General features: G+C 44.7%; 1 protein-coding gene across 2 annotated transcripts in view; it reads left to right on the top strand.

The window, feature by feature from the left end:
* Nucleotides 1-12,720, top strand: part of Myof (myoferlin) — a 156,330-nt gene that overhangs the window by 46,508 nt on the left and 97,102 nt on the right. For both annotated transcript variants that reach the window (XM_076835349.1, XM_076835348.1), the window contains exons 6-12: nt 7,950-8,116; nt 8,997-9,125; nt 9,605-9,667; nt 9,757-9,807; nt 10,932-10,962; nt 11,450-11,565; nt 12,310-12,436. In XM_076835349.1, the coding sequence (XP_076691464.1) occupies nt 7,950-8,116; nt 8,997-9,125; nt 9,605-9,667; nt 9,757-9,807; nt 10,932-10,962; nt 11,450-11,565; nt 12,310-12,436 (684 nt within the window). The remainder of the gene's footprint in view (nt 1-7,949; nt 8,117-8,996; nt 9,126-9,604; nt 9,668-9,756; nt 9,808-10,931; nt 10,963-11,449; nt 11,566-12,309; nt 12,437-12,720) is intronic.

Here is a 12,720-nt window from a genome sequence, read left to right as displayed (position 1 = left end):
ATAATCATAGCTCAGCTGGGTAACACAGTTTGTATGACATCCAAATTATTTTTTCTGCAAAGCAGAGCTTCTAGAAAAGAATTACTTTGTTTGGCCCAGAGTCAGATTGAGATGATCAAATGTTTTCACTGTAAAAATATTTTTTAAAAAAATGTTTTGTCCCAGTGGAGCAGAAAGTTTTTTGAGAACAAGCAGTTTGTTTAAGCTACAGGGAGAGAGATCCTGTCTTCTCAGATTAACTCAAATGAGCCCAAACCCAGAAACGCAAGTGCCACAAACATAAGATTTCCCTGGAGCAAATTTCTTAGATATGAGCAAAGCAGCAACTCTTGAACTTTTAACCCCACTGCAGAGAAATCCTTGTCACCAGAGGCTCCCTTTGCCTGAGGCTCCCTTCACCCAAGGCTCCCTTTCCCTGAGGGTCCTCCTTCTTGGCATAGCATCAGCTTGGATGCCTAACATCCTAGCAGCCCTGTGGACTGAGAAAATCTGCCCACACCCTGGAAGCTGACCCCTGGCTGGCTCAGCAACAGGCCGCTGGGCCAGGGCACCTAAGGTCTTCCCTAGAAGCTCTAGGAATCCCTGATACCACTGGACAGACATGGAAATGATCCCTCACTGGGGTTTCTTGCATTTGGCTGTCAAAAAAGTGCTGCTGCCAATGAGCCAGCTAGCTCTGCAGAGCAATTTGATTTTTTAAGTGTTAAGAGGACAAACTGAAATTTCTTTATTTAAAAAAGCAAACAGGGTTCTTTGATCTGGAAGTGCTGTTGTTTCTATAAAAAGAACGTTTACCAAGGCTGGGTCAAGGGTGGCACTCAGAATGTGGGCTCTATGTTCAGGCTAAGAGAAATTTTCTTTGAGTTCTATGCTAAGAGAAGACAAAGGGAAGGGAGAAAAGAAAGAAGAAAACAACGTAGGGGAAGATAAAACTAACAAGCCTGAAACAGAAGTAAAGCACAAAACCATACCTCTTGTTATTGCATGCCTTAATGCCATAAACAGGACAACTGGCCCATATTAGTTTTTTACCCTTTGATAGATGAAAGAAAGAAAGAAAGAAAGAAATGAATGAATGAATGAATTTAACTACTTTATATAAAAATAATGTCTGTTTTCTTTACCTTATGTAGATATTTTCATATTTTTGAAATTTTACTTGTTTATCATTATTTGAATACAAAAGAAGCATCTGCTCATTAAAAATGTAAGTAACACAGAAAAGACACTGTAAGACACAGAACAGGAAATTTCTCACAATTCCATCCTCCTGAGATGACCACTGTCGAAAACTACCTGGTATTGATTTTAAATACCACCATTTACAAAGTGACTCCTGAGGAGAAATGTAAAATATTAATAACAGGATACAGAAGTAAAGATTTTCTGGAAAACCGACTACTGTAAGTTAAAGAAACCGATCATGACCATAGACCAAGGAATCGAACCCCTTGCGGGCTTATTTAAGGAATGCTTTCTTGGAGTCCTTATGTCAAGGTGACTTGAAGGTACAGCTTCTGGGCCACTGGGAGTTGACTGAACGTGTGTGATGTCAAAGATGTCCCTTTCCTTGATTAGCTTGGAGACTGCTGCCAAGACAGAGGGGTGGGCTGACCCAGAATAAAGATTTGGTCAGCTGAGAACCCGTTACCATGGCAACTTGACTCATCATCTATCAATCAGCTTGAGTGGAGCCTACCATCCTGTAGCCGGAATGAACTATTTTTAAAACCTCATGTCTATTTTTGAAGAACCATCTGTTAAATTTGTGCTTTGTCCAACTCTAGGAATGTAAAAATTCATTCATAGCCAGACTTCTTTGCTTCAAATTTATTTCTTTCCATGAACAAAATTCTTTTGTTTGAAACTACATTTGATCCAGATCAGAAAACACCTACTGACACTTGTTTATGCCAAAGCAGAGGTGAGAACGGCATTGTTTGGCCACCAAGGATCTTGTAGTCAAAGGATAAGATATTAACATAAGTACTGATAGTCAGAGCTGAATATAATAAATTCCTCCAAAGAAGACAGAGCAATTTATTTGTGTTTATCTGGTTTACATTGTATTGCCCAGATTTGGACAGAGCTCATGGGGCAACGTTCCCTAGACTAACTCACAGTTTTGCGAGACTCTTCTGTAGTACTTTTGCATGGTCTACATATTAGAACCATGCCAGAAGATTCTTGGGGCACATCTGGAGCTATTTGCCCAATAATTGGAGTGGGGAGATAAAATGGATTGCTTACAACAAGACACATTTATTTATATAACTTCTAACATTTTAGAAACCCTCAAAAGTTATAATTCCACATTCCAGATGAGTCAGCATGCTATCTCCAAAACATTACATGCTTTCTTCCTTCAAAACTAACTCTTTCTCATTCTGTGTTATATTTTTCAACTTACACTGAAGATCATGTTATACCAGCCCTTTGTTCTAGTTTATAGTGACTTGATTATGCATTGTTCAATGTAGTAAAAATTCTGCATTGACCAGTACCAACAAGACCTGAGCATAAGAAGGAAAACTGATATCACAGGCAGAGAAAGGCATTCCCTCTAGAACTCTCGCAAAACAGACTGAAACAAAACCAAACAGAAAATATTCTAGAAAGACCTCTCTATTTAGGAATGGAAAGGAATAGGTGTTTGGATAAAGGGGTTTGCTGGTAGGGGTGGAGGTTCTGGCCAGGAGGAAGCCTGTGGTGACTAGGCAAACAGACTCCCCGCTGTCATCCCAGGAGATGGCTTCACTGGGAACCTCTAATAGGTTCCCTTCCCTGGCAAGGTATTGACAGATGGGGGAGATGGAATAAAAAAAAGGGATGGCCTGCAGATCTGGTGACATCTGAGGGACGGATAGCTCATTCTCTTCTGCTTGATAGGAGGAGTGCTAGATGTGAAGAATATGGGATCCAGGAAGAGGGAGAGAAGTTGACATCCATTGGGAAAGGCATGACTGGGGGCACCAAGGGAAAACATGACGATAACATAAGGTGTCCTAGGGCTGCCAACTCTTCACCACTGAGTGGGCAAACAAAGTGTCACTGACACAAGTGACTTCACATAGGGATGGCTTTCCAGAATGTTGCTGTAGAACTTCTGAAAAGAGGACAGTATATCTCAGGATTTATGAAGATGTGTTTTGTTAAGTTGCTGGAGCTGTGATGGAGAGGCTTCTTAAATGTTAAGTGAAGCATTACTTGTAATTAAGTAAAGGTCACATGGGGGTTACTGACCCAGGAAGAGGACAGAGTGTGACCCAGTGACATCATGATTCTGGGGGAGGCAGGCTGGCATTTGTACAAGGGAATGTGGAGAGCTTGTCATAGCTAGAGAGGGACTGTAAGGACCCTGAACCATAGTGAGCCAGCAGATCTGAGTTTGAGGCTTGATCCCACTGTCAAGCTGTCACTTAACCTCTCTGAGCCTCAAATTCCTTAGTTACAACATCAGAAGATTGGGTTAAATGACAGGCAGGGTCTCCTCCAGCCCCGATGTTCTAAGATTCTACTAAAATGGTCTGATGAAAGCCAAAGTTCATGTAAGCAGATGAGATGATGATGGAAGTTCCCATGGTGGTTACCTCATTCCAGATGCCAGGCTTTGTTCCAGATGTCTGGCTTTGTTCCAGTGGGTTGAATCCAAGAGCAGAAAGCGTTTCAGGAATTAAATGAACAAATGCTGTGGAGAGTCGGATAAAGAGGAGACTTGAGACAAGACCGTTGAATGACCTGATGTGATAGCCTTTGGTGACCTTGGCAAGAGTAGTTTTATTGGAGCCATGAGGTGAAGACCTAATCAGAGTGAGCTGGAGAGAGGAAGTGGACCATGTGAGAAAACATTCTGAGCAGTTTGCTATTAAGAGGAGTGGAAAAACAGCAGTGGCTATAGGGGGCACTGTGGAGCCAGTGCAATTTTGCATGTATGCAGCAGGGGATGGGAGAATTGTGACAGTTCAGCATGTTTGTATTTTGATGGGAATAATCCATTAGAAAGGAGGAAACTGATGAGTGGATCCAGAGGCAGGTGTTGCAAAAGCAAAATCTTGAATAGCGAAAGGAAAAGGTTCTGTGCAAACATGGATGGCTGGCCTCAAGTTAGGGAGCATAGATATTTCAGGGATGGTAGCAGGAGAGAAGGCAGATGAAAGTAAGATGCTGGATTTGGAGCTGGAAGATTGTGGAAAGTCTCATCTGACTGTTATCTCAATGAAATAAGAAGCAAAGTCATTGGCAGACAACGAGGCTAAAGAGAAGCTTAAAGTAAAAAGTTAAATAAAAAAATGGAGATTGGGAAAGCTGAAGTGATTGACCTTGTTGGTTAATTACAGCTATCTCAGATCAGGACCCAGCAAAGCTTTGAAACAGATGCCTTGGAGATGTGGTAGGATGGCCAGGCAACCTTGTGATTGGTTTGTGATCATAAAATTAAAGTGAAACCCATCAGTAAGTGTGTGTCCTCAGCCAAGTTCAACTGTGCAGTGGTGGGGGAAGTACAGGGTCAAAAGTGAGAACATCGAAGTTACAGGCCGGGAGGGGTTAAGGGGAAGGTCGGGAGCGATTGCAGTGTTGGACCATGTACTCCCACGTGGGATGGGAGAAAAGTGAAGACATGAAGGAGATGGGGGCAGGGAAGGTGGTGTGGTCAGTGGATTGGGGGCTGCCCATGTGGTTGGAATAATAAAGCAAATGGGAAAGATTAGAAAGATTCAGGGGATTGCCTCTCAAATGGGTTGAAAATGTTCCTTGAAAAATTCATGTCTACATGGAACTTCAGAATATACCCTCATTTGGAAATAGAGTCTTTGCATATGTAATAAGGAAGATGAGGTCAGCCAGGTGTAGTAGAACATGCCTGTGGTGATTTGGGAGGCTAAGGCAGGAGGATCACAAGTTGGAAGCCAGCCTCAGCAACTTAGCAACTTAGTGAGACCCTCTTTCAAATAAAAAATAAGGACTGGGAATGTAGCTAGTTGGTAAAATGCCCCTGGGTTCAAAAAAAAAAAAAAAAAAAAAGATGAGGTCAGCAGACCATGATCCCTCATGAGAGGAGGCAAGGAGACAAAGACACAGAGGGAAGAAAAGTCATGTGACTTTTTTTTCCTTCAAAGCCAGAAGGGGTGAAGTGGGGCCTCAGCATGCGAGGGATTATGGGAAGATGGTTAAAATGGCATTTTGAGTAAGGAAAGCAAGGTTTACGAAGGTATCCAGTTAAATAAGCCAAATTCAGCAGTGTAGAGACACCACTCGGAGCCATGCTTGTTTAGTTGGTTTGCTCCAATTGCAGCAATTGAAGTGATACAGCTGTAAGCCGAGTCATGCTAAGAATTGGCAAGAGCTCAGGGAAATGTGTCCCTACCAATGCCTTGAGTTTGGACTTCTCAATTTTGAAACTGTCAAGAGAATAAATTTCTATTGTTTTAAGGTATTCAGTTCACAGCACTTTGTTAGACTGTCCTCGGAAGCAATTACAACCAGCAACTTCTTTTTCGGTCAGTGGTTCCCAGCCTAGTGTTGACCCCTGGTCATAAAAGACTCATTCTTTGTAGATCCACTTGACTATGATAAAATTCATGCCTGGTCTCATGAACAGGGCAAGCCAGAGCAGCCACTAATATTTGGTAATGAAACAGATTACGCTGTCCATTTGGGGAGAGCTTAGGGCCCCCTCATTCTTTGTGGAACACTTAGTGTAGCATTGTTTAATCCTGTTGGCTTCCTTGGCATAAAAAGATTTCCTGCCCAGATATCCCTCTACTGTGGGGCAGAGATTCTGGTTCCCTCTGATCCATCCCTTTGGCCTGAAGTCTGAATAGCAGAGGGCGTTTTCAGAAGCCTTGGGTTCTTCACTACCCACAGTCTGCTAGAGTATCCATCTGGAGCTTAATGAGTGCATGTCCAGAGTCTAGCCCTGTCCTACTTTTCTCCTGTTTGCTGCCATAATTAACCACCAACCTCAAGGGGAACAATTCACAGCAAGGAGGAAGTCCCACTTGGGCTCAGAATGATCAAAGGAAGTTAGGCTTTGTTGTCTAGAGGAACCTGAAAGCCATCTGCCTCGACCATTGCTCAGCCTGGAACAGGTTTGCAGAAGGAGTGCTGACCCTCTGTGCTTCCCTGAGGCTGAGCGAGCACCCTTCAGCTTTTTCAGTTCTCTTTCCTGAGAACTGTGCAGTAGTTTTGCCAAACTGTTGAAGAACTCCAGAAGGCATGTGCCAGGTCAGATCTACCCCCTGCCCTCCGTTCCACCCTCTCAAGCCCCTTCCATGTACCAAGATTGGGGTAAGGCCTGGGGGAAGTTACAAAAAGAAGGAAAGGTCAAGTTCCTGCTTTTGAAGAATACATGGGAGAGGGGGAGGATTGTGGGTTACTGAGTAGGTACAAGACTCTGAGGTGAGGACCAGAAAGAACAGAGTGCATTGGGACAGAGAGGATGTGAGGTGAGCAAGGCCTATTGCAAGACAGTCTATATCAGCTGAGACTTGAGGGAGGAAAGGAACTTGCCTGTGGAGATTAGGAGGAAGGACATTCTGAGAGCCTGGATCCAGGCAGCAGGCAATCCCCTTTAAAGCCTCTTCAAGAATAGGAAAAAATAGGAGCCCCTGCTAGATTATCTTGCAGAGGACAAAGGGAACTGTTCCCCATCTTTGGCTTCTGTAGGTCTCCCTGATATCTTAACAAAGATGTGGATGCACTAGGAGGCTAGCACCTTACTCACCTGAAGCCCGGGTTTAAACCTAGTTTTAAGTCAGCAAAGCAGGGCAAAGACTTGGTCCTGGGTTTAACTCAGCTCCCAATAACCTGCCACAGACAAGCACTTCAGCTTCTGAGCCCTGGTTTTCTATCTGTAAAATGGGATAAGCGGTCACTTGGACTGAGGATCTCTAAGGTCCCTTCTTGTCTGACATCCTGTGGGGTTATGGAGCCCTGAAAGAAGTGTGAAGTGGGGATCCAGAGAGTGTCAAGTCAAGGAGCAGAGGGCAGGGGAGGAGGTCACATGCATTGGTCAGGAGCCAGGAAGAGGGGTCCAAGGAAGACCAAGAGGATTCAGAGGAGTGAGAAGAGAGCCACAGTGAGCCAAACATGCATCCATGGCCCAGTGCCCAATTTTCTGGAAGACCAAGCATGAGGACCTGGAGCAGGCCCTGATCCTAGCAGGAGGTCACAGCTGACCTTTGAAGAACAGGAGCCAGGTGAGGACAGGCTCAGCAAGAGTGAATCTACGAGGGGAGGAGGTTCACCCTGGCTCAGTGGTAAAGCAGGACACATGAGAGGATATGAGAGGACTCTTTCCTCCTCTGATTCCCCTCCTCCTTCTGCACCCCTTTTCCCCTTAATCTGTGCTGCTCACTGACTGCTCCAGCTCCCCCGAATCCCCACACTGCTGCTTCCCAGGAAGCATTCTGTGCAAACCAAGGGGACAAAGGGAGAACAACACGACCACCTTGTTCTGCTTAGGAATAAAGTGACATGGCTTCAGCCTCTGCCACGAGGATAAGATGGCATTTGTGAATTAGGAAGCTCAGTTGTAAATGAGCCAGGGCAGCTCCTGAGCCGACCTCTGGAGGAAGACTTGCACCAGGAAGGGTGGGGCTGAAGTCTCTCTTTGCAAGTTCCAGTTTTCCATTGCATTTCTTCATCTCGGTGTCCTTTTGACCTGAGAAGCCAGTGATTCCTGCTGGATCCACCCTCCTCTATGTCTGGGATCTCTGGCTTTCTCTTGGTCTCTTCCAAGGCACCCAAATGAGTACAGTGATACACCTTGAGCACATTTCCCTAAAGAAACTGTCTCTGAGCCACAGGTCAGTGTTACCAGGAGCATCTCCTTTGCCACCTCGGAGACTCTGAAAACCTAACAGTTGGCAAAACTTTCCGTGTCCAGAATTGGAGTGTTCAGACATTTTCAGGCCAAGGACTAATTGGATTCTCTTTTTATATTTCAGGAGAAGAGGAAGAAGACGCAGGTGATGAAGACAGATTGGATGGTACGGTCAGGGGCCCGGGGCCTCGGGCGCCAGCTGGGGCGGTATCAGAAGCACAGCTTGCTCGCAGGCTCACCAAAGGAAAGAGCAGCCGGCGGATGCTGTCCAATAAGCCACAGGACTTCCAGGTAGAAACAGCCCAGGTGCTCTGCATCCTCATTCAGCCACCCCGTGGCCCACGTTCCAGCAATTGCAGTGACACTGTGATGGACCTATTTCTATGAACAGTGGCTTATCTGGTAAAAAGGAATGTCAGGGCCAGACACAGTGGCACACATCCACAAAACCCAGCTACTCAGGAGACTGAGTCAGGAGGATCGCAAGTTCAAGACCAGCCTAGCAACTTAGAAAGACCTTGTCTCGAAATAAAATAAAAAGGACTGGAGGTGTAATTCAGTGGTAGAGTGCTTACCTATCATGTCAAGGCCCTGGGTTCAATTCCCAGTAATCCCCCCCCACCGCCGACAAAAAAAAAAAAAAGGGGGATGTCGGGGTGTGAATCCAATAGGTGCTCTCCATCTTCGGCATGCAGAAATAGAGTTAATCAGACCAGATGGGGTTCTCCCCAGGAATAAAACTAGAACGTCCCTTCTCTCTGGAGGTAGGCAAGAGCTAATCATAGAATAGAAAACACAGATATTGTGTATTGCACAGCTCTGGTTACTGCTTCAGACTGAGAGCTCGGGAGTAAGGGAGTAGGGCTCAGGAAGGCTAGGTAAAGGCCTGGAGTCTGAGCAGTGACCTCAGCCCCATCCCACCTTTCTCAGGCCAACTCAGAACGATTTCAACCTGCGGAACCGCTCTGGGTTTCTGCAACCCAATCCCAGTTCCTATCTTGGGAATGATCAAGGGAGGCTTCTCCCAGCATGTGAGCACCAGGACATTGTCAAGCTGTCCTGGCCTGCTTTCAGCCATCCTTATGGGCCAAAGGGCAGAAGCAACCCCCTAGGATTCTCCTGCACCACACACTGGGAAAGGATCAGTAACAACACCCCTTCTGTGCTGCAGATCCGAGTCAGAGTGATTGAGGGCCGCCAGTTAAGTGGCAACAACATAAGGCCTGTGGTCAAAGTTCACGTCTGTGGCCAGACACACCGAACAAGAATCAAGAGAGGGAACAATCCATTTTTTGATGAGGTAAGTGGGCAGAGAATGCATGCACCTGCTCAGCGGGCACATCCTGTTTATGTGCTTCTCTCCTGCCTCCTGCCATCTCTGCCCTGTCCGTGGGAGGGGGTTGCAGATATGTGAGCAGACGACATGTAAAGACAAGGTAAAGGTCAACAGTTAAACCTACAAAGTTAAGAACCACCTCGACATGGTATCACCTGGTGGGCTTCATCATTAATCCTCAGAGCAACATCTTTTGATGTTTGTACAGCAGTTTCACCCTAATGATAGAGCATGTGATATCACCTACATCTACCTTTGTTTTTCTAATTGCAGGATGTCTCTGAGGGATGACTCTGTGTAACTAAATAATCCATTTTTTGAGAAGTGGCAAAACTTCCTTGGCTATAAAAATAATACACGTTAGAGGAAAACAATGACAAGCAGATCCCACTAAACCCAAACCCCCCATTAACATTTAAACATGCTTTCTGTTGTTTTGACAGTTATTTTTCTACAATGTCCACATAACCCCTTCTGAACTGATGGATGAGATCATCAGCATCCGGGTAAGGGGCCCAGAGAGTGGGAAAGTGCAGCTCACTCACTAACTGCCAGACAAAGGCCATCATCTTTCTATCACTCTTCTTTCTTCCAGGTTTACAATTCCCATTCTTTGCGGGCAGATTGTCTGATGGGGGAATTTAAGGTGAGTGACAATATTCTTCTTCACTGAACTTACATAAAGATAAGAACTTTCATAATAGTGAGTCTGCCTCCAAGCCAGTTCTGAGTACCCATCCTGGTGACATCTTAGAGTTATGTTTAAGGGATCAATAGCATGATCCGTTCTGAGGGCTGCCTGGGCCTGGTCTACTTCTAAAGTGTAACACTTAACAGTGCCCCAAAGCAAGAGGCTCTGAAACTGCCGCTTCAGGTCCCTGCCAGCCTTCTGCTATGGATGGAAGCAAATCCATGACTACAAGGGGAAAGAGAGCTTGACCTTGGCAAATAGTCCACCATTCCACTCCCAGAACCCAGTCTACAAAACCTGTTTCATAAATCTGGAGTCTGGAAGGAAAGCCAAGCTGGCCAAGAGAATCAGCATGATTGCCAACTATTCTTACTGGAATTAAAAAAAACAAATAGGCTTGGTTGGCTCCTTCTTAGCAACTCTACAGGGAATGTGCTGCCTCGCGAAAGCAGCAGCTCTGGTCACTAAAGTGCCACAGGATGATATGGGTCAGGTGGATCTGTGTTTGTACCTCGTCTGCCACCAAGTACCCCCATGTTTGGGGGAACTCGCTTACTTCTCTGATCATTAGTTTCTTCATCAGTAAAATGGGATCACCGTGAAGATTAAATGATTTATACATGTAAAGCATCTAGCATAGCACCTGCACATTAAAGTGCCTAATTGATGGTTATATTAATGTTAGCCTTAGCATTAGCTGAAGGAGGAGGAATGGGCAGGAAGTTGGGCTAGGTAAAATCCTGTAGGGTGATTAATGATCTCAGTTTGCCCAGGACTATCAGTGCTAAAAACTAGGAAAGTCTCAAGCAAACTGGGACACATTCTTCACCTTACTTTCATGGTCCCTTCCAGCTTAAGAACAGCTTATTTGTTCAATAACAAATTGTTGGTTGAGGGTCTTCTCTGTGCCTCACATCAGGCATGGGGGATGCAAAGAAGGTAAGCTGGAAATATTGGGTCTCAAGCAAATTTAAGCCTAGTCAAGAGCATTTCATTTAAACATGATACTGATGGTTTCTTTGAAATGACTAGACTGATTTTAAAATCTACTTAAGCTACTTTAAATTATTTTTCCCCAGATTGATGTTGGATTCGTTTATGATGAACCTGGTAAGTGATGTTCTCTTCATCAATCTGAAGTCTCATAGTAATTCCTCCTAACTCTGAGGGAGATGCTAGAAATCAAGAAAATTTTAGAGATCAAGGGAATCAAAGTCAAAGGAATTTTTTTTAAAAATGTGTTCTTATTGGGGAAGGTTGTTTACTGGAAATGAATAACAGTAGCTTAGTGTGGATGTCTAATTTTTTTGTCTTAATTTTCTGTGTTTTGTAAGGATATCTTTATCAAGATCAAATGATCAAACCAGTTAATAGAGTTCAGAGAATCATACTTGAGTCACACCAGGACACGGGGGTGGGGGTGGGGGTGTCAGGGTGAAGAAAGCACAGAACACAGTACACATCTGCGTGCAGGCTTGCCTGGGGAACTTGATGTGTCCTGATGAAGCTTCCAAGGAAATGCTTCTAAAAAAGGCAAAATCACAGACCCATCAGCATCCCTTTAGAGTGTCCCTGTCCTTCTGCTCCTTTGTTTTAGGTCATGCTGTCATGAGGAAATGGCTTCTTCTTAATGACCCTGAAGATACCAGCTCAGGGGCTAAAGGCTACATGAAAGTCAGCATGTTTGTCCTGGGAACCGGAGATGAGCCTCCCGTGAGTCTCTAAATTCTCTGCCTTTTACCCTTTTCATGAAAAAGCAGATCAAGGACTAAGCTAGAAGTCACCTGTGGTTGCCTTCAGTTCATCGCCTTCCCCACTCCGATTCCTCCATTCCTGAGAAGCCGGTCTTTCCTTCATGACAGATGATCATTCTAGCTCACTTAGTTCCCTTCCTGGTGTCTATAAGTGAGTGTTTAATTCAGGAAACACGCATGTTTGCGCAGTGTCCTTGCATCATTAGAAAGATTGGTTTTTACCTACAGAGTGTGACTTACTCGCAGAATCAAGCAATGCTACCTAAAGGATTGTGATGATTCTGGGAAAATGGGCAGCAAATGGAAAGTGTCAGAGAAGAACACACACACACACACACAAACATGTGCTCACACGTGCACACACACACTCACACACACACACACACACACACTCACACGAAAGTGCCTAATTGATGGTTATATTAATATTAGCCTTAGCATTAGCTGAAGGAGAAGGAATGGGCAGTAAAGAATACTTTACTATTCGGTGCTCATAAGACAACAAAAACATACACACACATATCAGCATTGATTGTATAGAACAGCTTATAGGTGGAAGGGAAACTGATGCCTGAAATCTTAAGCCCCAAGCATAGGAAATCCTAGTGGAAATTCTGATTGGGCTCATTTTACAAGCATCAGGTTGGCTTTTTAGAAGTGCTGCTGTTCTGTATGTGTAATTTAATCACGTGCCTCCAAACAGCCTGAAAAACGTGATCGTGATAATGACAGTGATGATGTGGAGAGCAATTTGTTACTCCCTGCTGGCATCGCCCTTCGGTGGGTGACCTTCTTGCTGAAAATCTACCGGGCTGAGGATATCCCCCAGAGTATGTATGGATTTAATCTTTTCCCAGTCTATAGCTATGTGCATAATGAGATACTGATTGGTGCCCCCTATCATAGGTTTTTCTTCTGAGGGGTCTTCAAGGGCTTATTTTCATTCATCTGGCCCCATTGAAAGCTCCCTGAGCAGACTCCTGGGCAGCCAGTGCTGCTGATCCTTGGTCCTTGTTGGCTCATTCTGCCCTATCCCTTCTTCCTTCAATGCTCTGTCTTCTTCTAGAGAATGCTAAAGAAAGGTGAGCAGTCAGCACTTCTAAGTCTCTTTACC

This window comes from Callospermophilus lateralis, chromosome 15 (assembly GCF_048772815.1).
Source record: "Callospermophilus lateralis isolate mCalLat2 chromosome 15, mCalLat2.hap1, whole genome shotgun sequence".
Taxonomy (NCBI): domain Eukaryota; kingdom Metazoa; phylum Chordata; class Mammalia; order Rodentia; family Sciuridae; genus Callospermophilus; species Callospermophilus lateralis.
Note: the sequence above shows the minus strand (reverse complement) of the source record. Positions and strands in the feature narration are given on the sequence as shown.